The 12904-nt window shown below is 30.7% G+C and overlaps 1 protein-coding gene across 1 annotated transcript in view; it reads left to right on the top strand.

The window, feature by feature from the left end:
• The window catches only part of LOC121132118 (GTP-binding protein Di-Ras2), a 225033-nt gene that overhangs the window by 182559 nt on the left and 29570 nt on the right, over window positions 1-12904 (top strand). The window contains exon 3 of the mRNA XM_071888394.1: window positions 4060-4177. Coding sequence (XP_071744495.1) covers window positions 4060-4177 — 118 coding nt within the window. The remainder of the gene's footprint in view (window positions 1-4059; window positions 4178-12904) is intronic.

Below are 12904 nucleotides of genomic sequence, written 5' to 3'. Positions count from 1 at the left end.
TTAATTTTTTTTTGTTGGGGGGGGAGGAGGGGCTACATCCAATCCACGCCCTTGTCAGCGCATTTTCCCGGCTCAGCATGGACTCTCTTATGGCAGCCGTTGAGCTCACATGGCAAAAAATACCGAAAACACTGTACACACTAGCTGCAAGTCCGTGACAAAGTTTTTTTGCTATACTATTAGAACTGTGAAAAAGTATTAATACTTATTATTCTAATACAATCCAAAATAGATTAGTATTTTTTTCTATGGGACTACATTTCAGAACCACCCTGTACCACAAATTGTATATATTATAGGTGCATATACATATAGAGGTCTATAAAATATGTAATAGAAATAGGGAGCAGTTTTTTCTAGTTGAGAACCTGAACAGCGATTTTTATCAAATTCTTATCGACAGTATATATAAGTTTAAAGTAATAAATCACTGGTGAATTTTTTCAAAAATTAAAGAGTAATAATGAGGGTTTTGTTCGGGAGTTATAAGTGTAAGTCCTTGAAGTATAGTTCACTGTCCCAAAATAAACACGGTTTTCATCAATACTCCCAAACATCTCAAATAAAGTTATGAATACGCATACATATATGTCAGTGAGAGAATATATTGATCTAGAAACTTCGAAGTACTTCATGAAAAAATTAATATACAATTGGATTTTTGAAGATACGTAAATAGGGATCTGAGATAATATATTCGAAATACACGATGAACGATTTAAAAGTTATACTAATTTTGCAAAAAAAAAAAAAAAAAAGTAAATTGTATTAATTTCCATTGTAAAGAAAATAGAAACATACCAAGTTTTTTTTGTACTTGCAAAATAAAAAAAGTTATGAAGAATAATGTCGTCGAAAATATAAACATCGATAGCGGGTTTATTTTTGCAAATATCGCAAAAATTAAGAAAATAAATCTTATGGAAAGTGAAAATACTGTACTTTTGTAAAGCAAGATATTGTTTGTCCAATATGGATACTTTGTGGCATTTCTTATTAAAAATTGGAAAAAAGTTAATTTAAAAAAAGAGAAAAGATATGAAAACTTATCCAGAAAATGACAAATATTTTAGTTTAACATTTATTTTTATTTGTCAAATTTTTATGCAAACGAATCTCCAGACAAATTTCTTTACTTTTAAACAACTTTATTTTTTCTACGAATCCCATGTTCCATTTAAAATAGATATTTTTTTTTTTTGCCCATTTAGAAAACGTGATTATTCGTATAGTTTTTTTTTTTTTTTTTTTTGAGTCGCCTAATGCTTTTGAATTATAACTCAATGCCCTAAAATATATATATATATATTTGTTTTGTGTATAAAATAAGCACCCTTTAGATAGCCTCCCCTTCCCCGTAAATTAGCACCCCCGTCTTAGCAAGGTTCAAAAGAGGCTCCCAGGCAAAGTTTAGCCTCCTAGGCAGAACTGTGTGAGCACCCACAAAAGACACACACAAACTATATTATATACATGCAGATTACGATAATTAACTTTGATCATTAGGTAAGTAACATTATTTAAATGCGGAGAGCTCTCAATGTGGAAAACGTAATGTCATTAGTTTCTTGCATGATAAGACTATTAAGAGACCAAGGGAGAGACGGACGACATTTTCTAGTCGTTTTTTTATAATGGTAATTTAATTATTTTTTTATTTATTAACTTCTTTCGGTCACTCCAAAATCTGTGTTTACGTATATCAATTTCTTCCAAAGTTATGATCGATTATACATTTTTTTACGTTTATTGCTACCTTGACCACTTGAAATTCAATGAATTCTTACTTTGGCCTCATATAATTATTGTACCAAGTTTTGATCAAAATCAATCCGTAACTTTGCAGTAATCCTGGTGACTAACTAACAAACAAACAAACGACGGTAAAAATATAACCTACATTCAACTTCATTATAGTTATAGTAATAATTCATTATTGTCCTTAGTATGAATGAGAATTGGGTTTTTATTCATAAAAAAGTTGGTTGCTCAGTCCCCAAAATATCAAATATCAACAATACTGATGTAACATAAAAACGCGTTATACTAATCCATATGCTCCCTATACTTCTTTGAATGTAAGTACACCTACTCACTTAGAAACAGAGTTGCCATTTACACGGATAACCTAGAAAATATTTAAATTTATTCTTGTTGTTTTTACGTACTTTCTACGTTTTTATGAACAAATATATTTTTGTATTAAATATGTTAATTTAAATAAATATTTGTTTAAAGTTTAATTTGCAAAGTTATTTAAAAAAGAAAGCATATAAGTCACATATTAACCTTGCTTTAGTTTATTGGAGTTTCTCAGACAACGAGGGCATTTTATAGAGTTCCTAAATTTATATAAATTTGAGTATATATGATATTTTGTAAAAACTAGGGTTTCTCACTTGGGATACTATTTCCAGGGATTTTGTCAGGGTTTCACAAACACGGGAAAATACCGGTAAATAGATTTTTTTTTAGTATTTCAGTAGTTGAGTAGTTTGTAATGAAAAAAAAAAAAAGAGTGCGAGGAAAAGACGAGAGAAAAAAATTTGTTAAGCATGAATTAAGATCCTTGTTAATACCAAGCGGCCTGTTTTATGACTTTGGGCTAGAAAATGTATTACTGAGAGAAGAACCTTCAACATTAGCACAAATAAAGTTTACTAATCATATTTAGACTCCTCTACATTTATTTTATTATGTATTTTTAAACAATTTAAACCAAAGATAGGTAATAATGACTACCTCAGAGGGAAAAGTTAACACCACGACGACGAATCAATTAATGAATAAGCACACGCAACAGCCATTTTTCTTTTTCAAATTTTTATAGGTAGTTTTTTCATTACAAATGCGTCAACTATAGTTTCATTCTAGAGGCAATATTTTAAAGTTTATATATATATACAGACAGTTGCTGTCATGCGATAAAGTAGTGATGAACGTACAGTTGCCGTCGAAAATAAATTATGTCAAAAAATGGTTTGAGAGAATGTTTTATAAAATTAAACTAATTTCAATTTAGCTCATGAGTTTTATTTGTGCAATTTATGAAAATTGATAAATTGCTTCTTCATTTTCTAAATTACAAAAAAATGAGTTTTTCAATTCTTTATTTGAACAAAATTTTTTAACAAAAATAACTAGACGAATAATAATTCTAGAGAGCCGAAATTTCTTATGTTAGATCCAATGTTATGTAAAAAAAATAAAAAATAGATTGATGAAAATTGTTCAAATAGAGTCAATAGAATCTGATTTATTCTGGAAAAATAACATTTTGTGAAATAAGCAATTACTAATTACCTAATCCACTAAACATATACAAAGAAAAATATTTTCCTAATAAAATAAATCATCTTTTTGCAAAGTAACTATACCTACAAAATTTCTGAATGAAAATATATTCATAGAGAAACAAAAAAAAACAGTGGTTATTAGAATACAGAAGTTTGTTGTATTCAACAACAGGGGACGTCATCTATGTGATATGATTTTTAAAACTATGTACAACAAAACTATAAATGTGTTTTATCAATATGAAACAAAGATTGTTTTATAGGCAATTAGAAAAAGGAAGTTATGTTGCCACACCCTGTATAATCCAGCAAAAAAGAACTTGAGCATCACTTACTACTTATTATTATTATTATTTTTAGAGTCAGATTAGGTTACATCCTTTAAATTAGAGGAACTTCCTACCTTTAAAAAAAATCTTACATTGGTGATAATGATAAAAATCAATAGAATGATAAATGAGATTTTATGGGTAGGACTACCTTAAAACATATCATTTCTTCTTAAAATATAAAATACAACTTTAATTTCATTGTATTTACTGACTGGATCCCAATATTTTCTGGTATCTTGCACATATAAATACCGAGAAATGAGAAATATCCTTACAAAAATACTCATATACCATTAAGCCCTTGTCTAATCTTTGCATATCATTATTTTTCACAAGTTTTGTTTCTATTAAGTTTTTTATAAATAATAATATTCACCTCGAAAATCAGTTTAGAATAAATGTCTTAAAATATTATTATTTACTCTTTGCAGATTATCCATATCGTCCGCTCATGCCTTCCTCCTTGTATATTCTGTCACGGATACAAATTCCTTTACGACGGTCAAACAGAGGTTTGAAGAAATCCGTGAGGAAAGATCGGATTACCAAGTGAGTTATTTGTACAATTAGCAAAGATTACCCGAGGTACCTCGAGCGAGGAGGGTGGAGATATAATCATATTGACAATGGTCAATATGATTATTTCTTAATGTGTATACCCCTTCGACGCGGCCATGCATTATAATTTATGAATTAAAAAAAAGTATAAGTTGTGTTATAAACTACAAACCACATACCAAAATATATGCATAATAAATTGTCTAGATGAGAAATTCCTTTTTTATTTTTGTTAAAAATTGCCATATGGAAATTTGGCAAAAATAATGCAAAAAAAAAAGTTGAAAATTTAGGAATTGTAAAGGGGAACACAAATCTACCCATATTTCTTTCTTTCTACATTTCTTCTTAAAATTTGAACATTGATGTTTGATGAAAAAATGAGTAAAAAAATTGAAAAATTATTCAGAAAAGGACAGATATTTCAGTTAAACAGAATTTTTACGTGTCATATTTATATGTAAAAGAATTTTCAGTCAAATTTGTATAATTTTTTTTTATCTACGAATCCAATATACCATTAAAAATCCATTTTTTGCGCCTAAAAAAAGCAATTTTCATATATTTCTTTTTTTACAAATATTTTTTTTTTTTTTTGATTTTGAATAAATTTAGAAAACGTCTTCATTGGTATAGTTTAAAAAAAAAATTTCAGAGGGTAGTCACTTTTTGATTTATATCTCAACCCTTAGTCTAGTCTCGTTTACCCTTAAGTCAAACTCCGCAAAAAAGGAACGAGACAAGACAAAGTTACCCATGATCTAGGGATGGCGTAATCAATTCAGAGTTATAATATTTTGGATAACAATTGTTTTGAAAAGCAAATGTAATGATCATATTGGAGTAACTCCTTCCTATATCATTGTTGGATAAGGAGTGGAATTTGTGTTTATTTCCTTCATAGCTGCTCCCACTTAATTTAATGAAACGTCATACTAGCTATGCCGCTCTTCTCCCAAACATTATTCAAATTCCAGAATTACCTCAGTAATTTTAGCGGTTTTTTTTAACATAACGGCAGTTCATATTATTTTCAACTGCATTAAAAAATGATTTATTTTCAACAACGTAATTAAGTTAGCATCTCGCAGCTAATTTAATGAAACTTGATGACAGCTGTACTCAGAGGTTGAAGAAAATATGAAATTTGAAGATTGTACTCTTTAAGTTATTGCTACACAAAAATATTTTTTTGTATACCAAAGCCGTCATCATTATTCCTTGAATCTTGACGAGAGAACAATAATTATACAGTAGTCACTAGTATGTGAAAGACAACGAGTAATTCTAATGATTTGTTGTGGAGTTATAAGAGTAAGTCCTTGTTGGACTCGGAGTAGAATTGAGGATCGCCATTCGAGTAATTCCTACCTATATTATTGCAGATTAAGGTTTGTTTTTTATATCCTTTATCTCACAGCTGCTTGCAGCTAATTTAATCAAACGTCATGACAGCTTTGTTGCTCTTCCCCAAAAATTATTCAAATTGTCTTGTTAATTTTCAGGGACTTTATTAACAAACTAGCGGATAATATTATTTCCTATAGGGTAATGACTCACACGATAAAAGTGGAATTTGAATACTGTTTACTTTGCCAATGAGTGAGAGAAGTGAAATACACTTTTTAAAACAAGTCTTTAAATCCTTTTTAGTGGTTTATAAATATTATATGCATCTTATCTATTGATAAGGAAATAATATTAAGAACTACTGTCTAACTAATATGGACATGTTCTATCATGGTATGTACAGCCAATATATATTATATTTACAACTGTATCTTACGTGAATACATTTGATGCTTTTTTTTTTAAATATGTAATTACAATATATGTATATGCATTTACAAGCAAACATATGTATTTAACTATGTTTGTCTTTATCGATAAGCAAAACCAATATCCAATAGAATACAATCCATCAAAATGAAACTGTTTCTTGGAAATGAGAATCACAAGAACAATTATAGAGGATTTTTGAAGAAAAAGGAAAAGTAGATTGGGAAAAGTTGCACAAGTCCTGCAATTTTCCTCTCTTTGTTTATTCTTCTATTTCTATATAAAGCGTTAAAAGAAAGCAGCGCATCCAAGCAGCGAGCCTGTAAAAATTCAGTGTACCCGGGTTACAATTTTTCCTTGCAAGATGTCGCTTTTGAATCGACATTCTTACGTCACAATTCCATACGTCATGTATAGAATTGTGACGTAAGACTAACATGATGTATGATGCATGTTATTAATCTCATTCAAATATAATTTAAATTATCATCCACTCAATTCTACTTATTTTATTCTTGAATAATTACGTGCATTTAATTTTATAATAGTTTCATTACTTATAAAGAGATACTACATATAAGAGGGAACAAATTGACTTAGTACAATTTTACGAAATTCTGTCAATTAATTTTAAAAACTAAATATGAGTTCTATAGAGCTATTATTAGAGGCATATTTACTTTAATTATTTTAAACTAATTTTTGAGAGATATTTTAAAAATTCATATAGTTTGTCCTCCTTTTCTCTTGATAGATTTTTTAGTTGTTGTTCAACTTGCATTCATTTTTTCATCATGGGTGGATACTCCGTGCTCGAATGTATGAGCCGGACTGTATCCAAATACAAAAAAAAATCATGGAACCATACAGTTCTTTAGATTTCCTTTTCCAAAAAATGCAAGAGAACTAACTAGAAGAAGACAAAGGTTATCCAACCTTAATATTCCTCTAATTGGAAACCAGGTCCAACCTCACAGATTTGTGAAAATATTTTGAATGTAAAATGTTTTTCTCAAATACATTGCTGAGTGGCAAAAAAACAAACTAAAGATATGATGCAATTCCAACGATAAACGTTCTCTTACCACCGGATAGTAAGAATCGTCAATCCAGCGAAGTAGAATTACGCTTGTCAGCCTCTAATTCTGAAGACCATGTGACATGTATTCCAATGGAAATATTTAGCCTTCTAACAATATCATCAACTTTACATTCAATTCTATTGAATTTTAATATGCTAAAGTTGAAGTTAAAAGCATATGCTATGATTAATGTCATTTATGCTTAAAAGAGATAAAACATTTAAATTATGTTATATCTTCAATGAAAAAAAAAATGAAATTATGAGTAAAAAAATTAATTATCTTGAAGACTATTTCAAAACTTAATTTTTCTAATTCGATTTGCTAAATAATTTGAAATTTAAAAATTCAATAAACACAATGGCATGTTCTTTAATGGTGGGATTGACGTAGTAACACTATCTTTTCATAGATTCAATTCGCCCAGGAGTGACAGTCAATACAAACTACTAATAACAATACATATGGATTGAATTATATAATTGATGATGACGAGGCTAAAGAGTTAACATAGAAAAATCCTTCAATTTCATTTACCAAATGGGTTTGAGTAAAATCAGACAGTCTTCTTCGTAGATTGTATTGACAGACTTTGAGGAGGGGGACTCAGGACTCCAATTCTTGGAAATAAAAGAGATTTTTTTCTTTGTGAAAGCCTTTCATTTTTTAATAATTATTTAGGATGATATCATACAAAATACAATTTCTATTTATATGTAATAGCATAATATAATATGCTTTAAAGTCCAAACTATAGAGAATAAAGAGGGTCATAATCTTTTAGATTCTTGAATCACCTTCAACTTGTTTTGAGTGAGAAAAGAGTCCAGCTTCTATAATTGACCACATAGACCGTACATCACGAACTCCACCTAATAAATGGAATTAATGTAAATGTGATAAGTTATTTCTGCAATGCGCTTGACAGACCCTAACCCATTGGACGAATGTGGATACCTAATCATATATGTGAATGCTTGTTAGGAAGATCCATTGTGTGAAATCTCTCTGTACACACTTTCTTTGGGATCCAGGGAGTTCTCCAGTTCTTTTATCTCGTATCCCTCCTTTCCTGTGTAATGAATAGCTAATAGACGCTATAATTTCAAGTTGTAGCTACTAGTATCTATAAGTTGTGCGAGTGAAAAAGAAGTCGTAATCCCTCCATTATGTAATCCCAGTCTTAGAAATTACTTATTAGTATTACTATTAATTAATTAGCCTATTACTTTTAAATTTGAAAAATTAAGATTTAATATTTATTAATTATTTATCTACTCAGCTGTTGCTTCATGAACACACACACTAGTGGGGAAAAAAATGATGACGAAATAGTCTTTGATGCGCCACTTTCTTTTAATACTTTATATCTATAGTACCCGGCATTGCTCTTAGTTATTAGGCGTCGACGAACAGAAACAATTTCCCTTCTTGTGATATTGAAGATAACTCCTGAACAAAGTCCGCTTTTCATGAGTACTCTCATCTGTAGTGACTCAAAAATGAGTTAGCAACTCATATACTATATAGAACTGTATAGAGTATTAAGTTGTACAAGATAAGAATTGATTTAAACTCCTGAGAGATCTCATTCATTTGTACATTCCAGCACTTCATATTTTATACCATTCTTAATATATGTAATAGGAGTGTCGTTTGAAAAGTCCGTGAAAAAACCGACAGATGTCGCTACGCCCGTATGGAGGTTATGTTTAGTTAGTATCATCTATTGAAAGAACACACACCAACTTTCTGCCAGATCAGTCAATTTCCTTCTGTTTGTCATTCGTTTGAATCGAGGAGTTGGATAGATAAATTATGGTGACTGTCTTTTGGATTCGCAAGGAATAATCCTCATCTACTATCTGGAAAAAGGTGAAACTATTACAGGTGCATATTATTTATCGTTATTGGATCGTTTGAAAATCGAGCAGCAAAAAAACGCCCAAGATTGGCCCACAAAAAAGTCCTTTCCCATGAGGACAATGCACCAGCTCACATCTCAGCAGTTGTGGTCAGCTAAATTAATTGAGATAAGGTTCCAACTTGAGATGCCCACAGCCTTAGCAATCTCACACATTTTCTCTTCTTCTTTCATCCATTAGCATGTTATGGATTTGATCAATGATTTCTGGAGTAGTCCAGAACGTTCAGTGTCACTTATGCCAATATGGCAACTCCAAAAATTTTGAAACCACTTATAAGCTATTCTAATCAAAGATGCAGATTCCCCATAATGTTTATCAAGCTTCTGTTTAGTCTCCTGAGGCGTAATATTTAATATTTAGTCATAAAGTAATGTTTAATCAACACACAAAATTCTTTTTCCTCCATTTTTTGGAAATCACTCCACTTCCTCGATTCAAACGAATACCAAACAAAAAAAAATTACTGATCTGGCTGAGAGTTGGTGTGTGTTCTTCCAAGAGATGCTACGAACTAAATATAACCTGATACCCCCAATAGTGCCATCTCTTGGAATTTGCAAAGACTTTTCAAATGACCCTCATATATGATATTCATCAGGGTGTAAGATATACAGTGTATACATATTTCCCTTTCATTTTCTTTATACTGTATATTAGGATGTTTCTTATTTCTTATTTTGTTGAAATTTCCGGGTCCCCAGTTCAAAATCATTTCCTTTTTATAAGAAAATACAGTTGTCAAACTTTGAGTAAAATTGGGCAATGTGTAGAGGTCGCTCTCCTCCAGCAAAAGAAGAGACTTTGTATGTGAATATGATAAGCAAAGATATTCAAAATGCTATTACATGTATGTTTAAAAAAAGAAACCAAAAATTAACATGGTAACCCTGCCAATTTGAAGACTGTCTTGGAGAAGAGCAGCTCAACTGTCATAGCTTTTTATTAGATTAGCTGGGAGTAGCCCTGAGAGGGTAGAAAAGGAAGTACACACAAATCCTACTCCGTGTATAGTGAAAATATTGCATCTTCAAAGTCGATTCTAAACTCTAGTCTAAGACTCTCCCTACCCCGAAAATTACTTTTTCATCCATGAATGCGTATTTTTTTAATCTATTTTCAAAGTAATATGAAGAAATTTACAAATGTCGTGATCATAAAAGCCTTTTTATGCTTAAATCAATAGTTAAAGAAGATTTTTTTTTCTTTTTTTTTTACATGAAGACTTAATTCATTTGGAAAAGTTACATATATAAATATATATATTTAATCGATTTCGTCTCTATTGGAGACCTCTCCAGAAAAAATTAATTCTAATTATATCATTATGTCAAGCTCCATAATAAGTTTGGTCAATATTTGAAGATTGGGGTAACAAAAATTTGATTTATATATATCAACATCCCCAATTAACAAGAGAGGATAAAAATCATTTTTGCAAACGTTAATGATTGCCTGAAAGAAGGCAAAGCTTTTAATATTGTGTTCATATGCGTTGACTAAATAGAAACCACCAATTACTGTTGAAAAATAAATATGTTATGCCAGTCTTAAACATAATTCATTTATGCACATGAGATTATAGATAGTCTTTGAGACTAAAGAATGTATTCCCCGTAATTTCTTAAAGTAAAGTTTAAATGTCAAATACATTCTCTATTTATTTAGGGATTCAGAAGTTTGAGTTTTAAAGTTATGTTGTTGAATTTCAAAAGTTTCATTAAAGTTTCTATTCTCAAGTGATGCATATAATCCTTATTTTTCCTTTTGAAGAAAAAAAAATTGTAGAACAACGAATTACTTCTGTATATTTGGGCAGAATTTTTTTTTTTCAGAGTGCTAAAATGATCCTTTAGCATCCAAAAATTTGGCCTAAAATTTAATTTGCTCATTTTCATGAATTGACAACCCCCCCCCCCCTATTTTAAAAGCTCGTCTCAGTGGAAGCAACTATCACCTGCAGATGCAAGATATCCTAAGAGCTACTTAAAGATGTAGGTAAAGCTCACATATTATCTCAATTTTTAAAAACCAGTAAAGAGGAAGTAAAGATTTGATTGATCCCCTAAACCTCAGCCGTTGATTGTTTAATTAAGTTAAAATGCACACTACTTATTTATAGATAGTCCTTAATAGGAAAGTGATCTTCCAAGGCTCAAAGATTCAAGTCATTGTATATATTTGCCGGAGGGTCTTCTCTTGCAAAAAGGATGCATAAGAATCCGTGGTCGAATAATTTGTTATTTGAATAAAAATATTGATTGATCATTTTGATGTCTCCTATTTAGTAATTCCTTTCGTATTCGAACTCAAAAGTAGCATTGCCTAACAACCATAACACTTATTCGTATATAGTTTGTTAGCTGTATTTCCCAATAATAATGATGAAAAGGATAGAAGGAGAGTAAAGGGTAGGGGAGGGTAGATGTCTCGGGCATTGTAATGCATGGGACTAAGAGGTGAAGGGATTCTCGCTCAGAGGTAAAAGATTAGGGAGTAGTCTTCCAGGGGGTAGGTGTCCTGTTTTCGGCAAACATACAGGATGGGGATTATAAATCCAGAACAAGTTTAGACCTCAATATCTTTGCAAGCCTGATATCTATGCTTAAAAAAAGTGTGCTCATTAGATTTACTTGACAAAAACTGGATAAGAAACAACACAAAATCCTTGAACTATCCTCCGAATACAACCGTGTGCAACCATTGTTGGGTTTCTCGGTGCGGGTGCACACCCTAGGATGCAGATATCTCAAAAGAGCTTAGATGTTAGCAGATCCAGTGTCATGCTACAACTTTAAATTTGTCCAAATCGGGTAATTGGAACCGTATTTATTCCGGAGACTACAACTTTTATAAGACCTTGATATTTTGGATGTACGAAATGTTCCCTCAATGCTACCCGGATCTGAAATCTTTGGACAATTATGTTTTGATCGTCTTGGTGAGAAAATCCAAAAAACGTACACAGAACACTTTTGGTTCCTTGTGGGCTTCAATTCTCGAAACAGTGGCCAAAATGTACAAGGAGTTCCTCATCAAGACCTGACCCAGGTTGGGGGTTATGTTTGAAGGTGGAAATGCTTAGTTTGAGTGATTGATTTCAATAAGGATACATTAATGTAAAAAGATAAACTTTGCGAAATTAATAAACTTAGTAAAGATTAACTATTATTTTGATGGAGCCAAGAATAGGATCACAGAAGAACCACAGACTTAATGTCATATCTTTAATTCCTGTGGGTCACACTCCAATTGAGATTTCATTGCCTGTTTGCTCTTGTAATGTTATTTATAATTCCCTTATGACAATGTAAACTTCCAACAAAATAAATGTCATACACACACAGCCAAATTCCCAATTTTTGCCTAAAAATATAAATTAGTAGGATAAATTACTGTGACCATCCTATTCGTTTATAAAAAAAATAAGCGACCAGTTGGAGAAAAGAGCATAATAGACTATCTGTCCACTAAATTAAGATATATTTTCTTTCTTTTTATGTCAAATAGATGGAAATATGCAATGAGGATAGCAATCATAAATAAATATGGATTGTTTGAGAGCTTTAGTCTCGTGTTACATCACGAAAAATCTTATGTACCCCGCTGTATGATCAAATTGTACTTATATATACTTTGAAAATCAAGAATTTAAAAAGGAAAGAGAAAAACAGATTTATAGAATATTATGGCATAAATACCTTGACAACAGCAGACTTAATCTCTAGTGCATAACAATCCTTTCAATAAAAAATCATTTTTTTGTTCTAAATGCTCTCTATAATTGCAAATATACAAGAAAGTTAGATCTTCAGCTTATGCACTAGTGCACCATAGCAAGAAGGTGCTTAATGTGTCGACAGCGAATCGTCAATTACACTTTGGGAAGGTTTCAATTACTTACTAAATAATTTACCGGTTTTTTTTTCCAA

This window comes from Lepeophtheirus salmonis, chromosome 1 (genome assembly GCF_016086655.4).
Source record: "Lepeophtheirus salmonis chromosome 1, UVic_Lsal_1.4, whole genome shotgun sequence".
NCBI classification, from domain to species: domain Eukaryota; kingdom Metazoa; phylum Arthropoda; class Copepoda; order Siphonostomatoida; family Caligidae; genus Lepeophtheirus; species Lepeophtheirus salmonis.
Note: the sequence above shows the minus strand (reverse complement) of the source record. Positions and strands in the feature narration are given on the sequence as shown.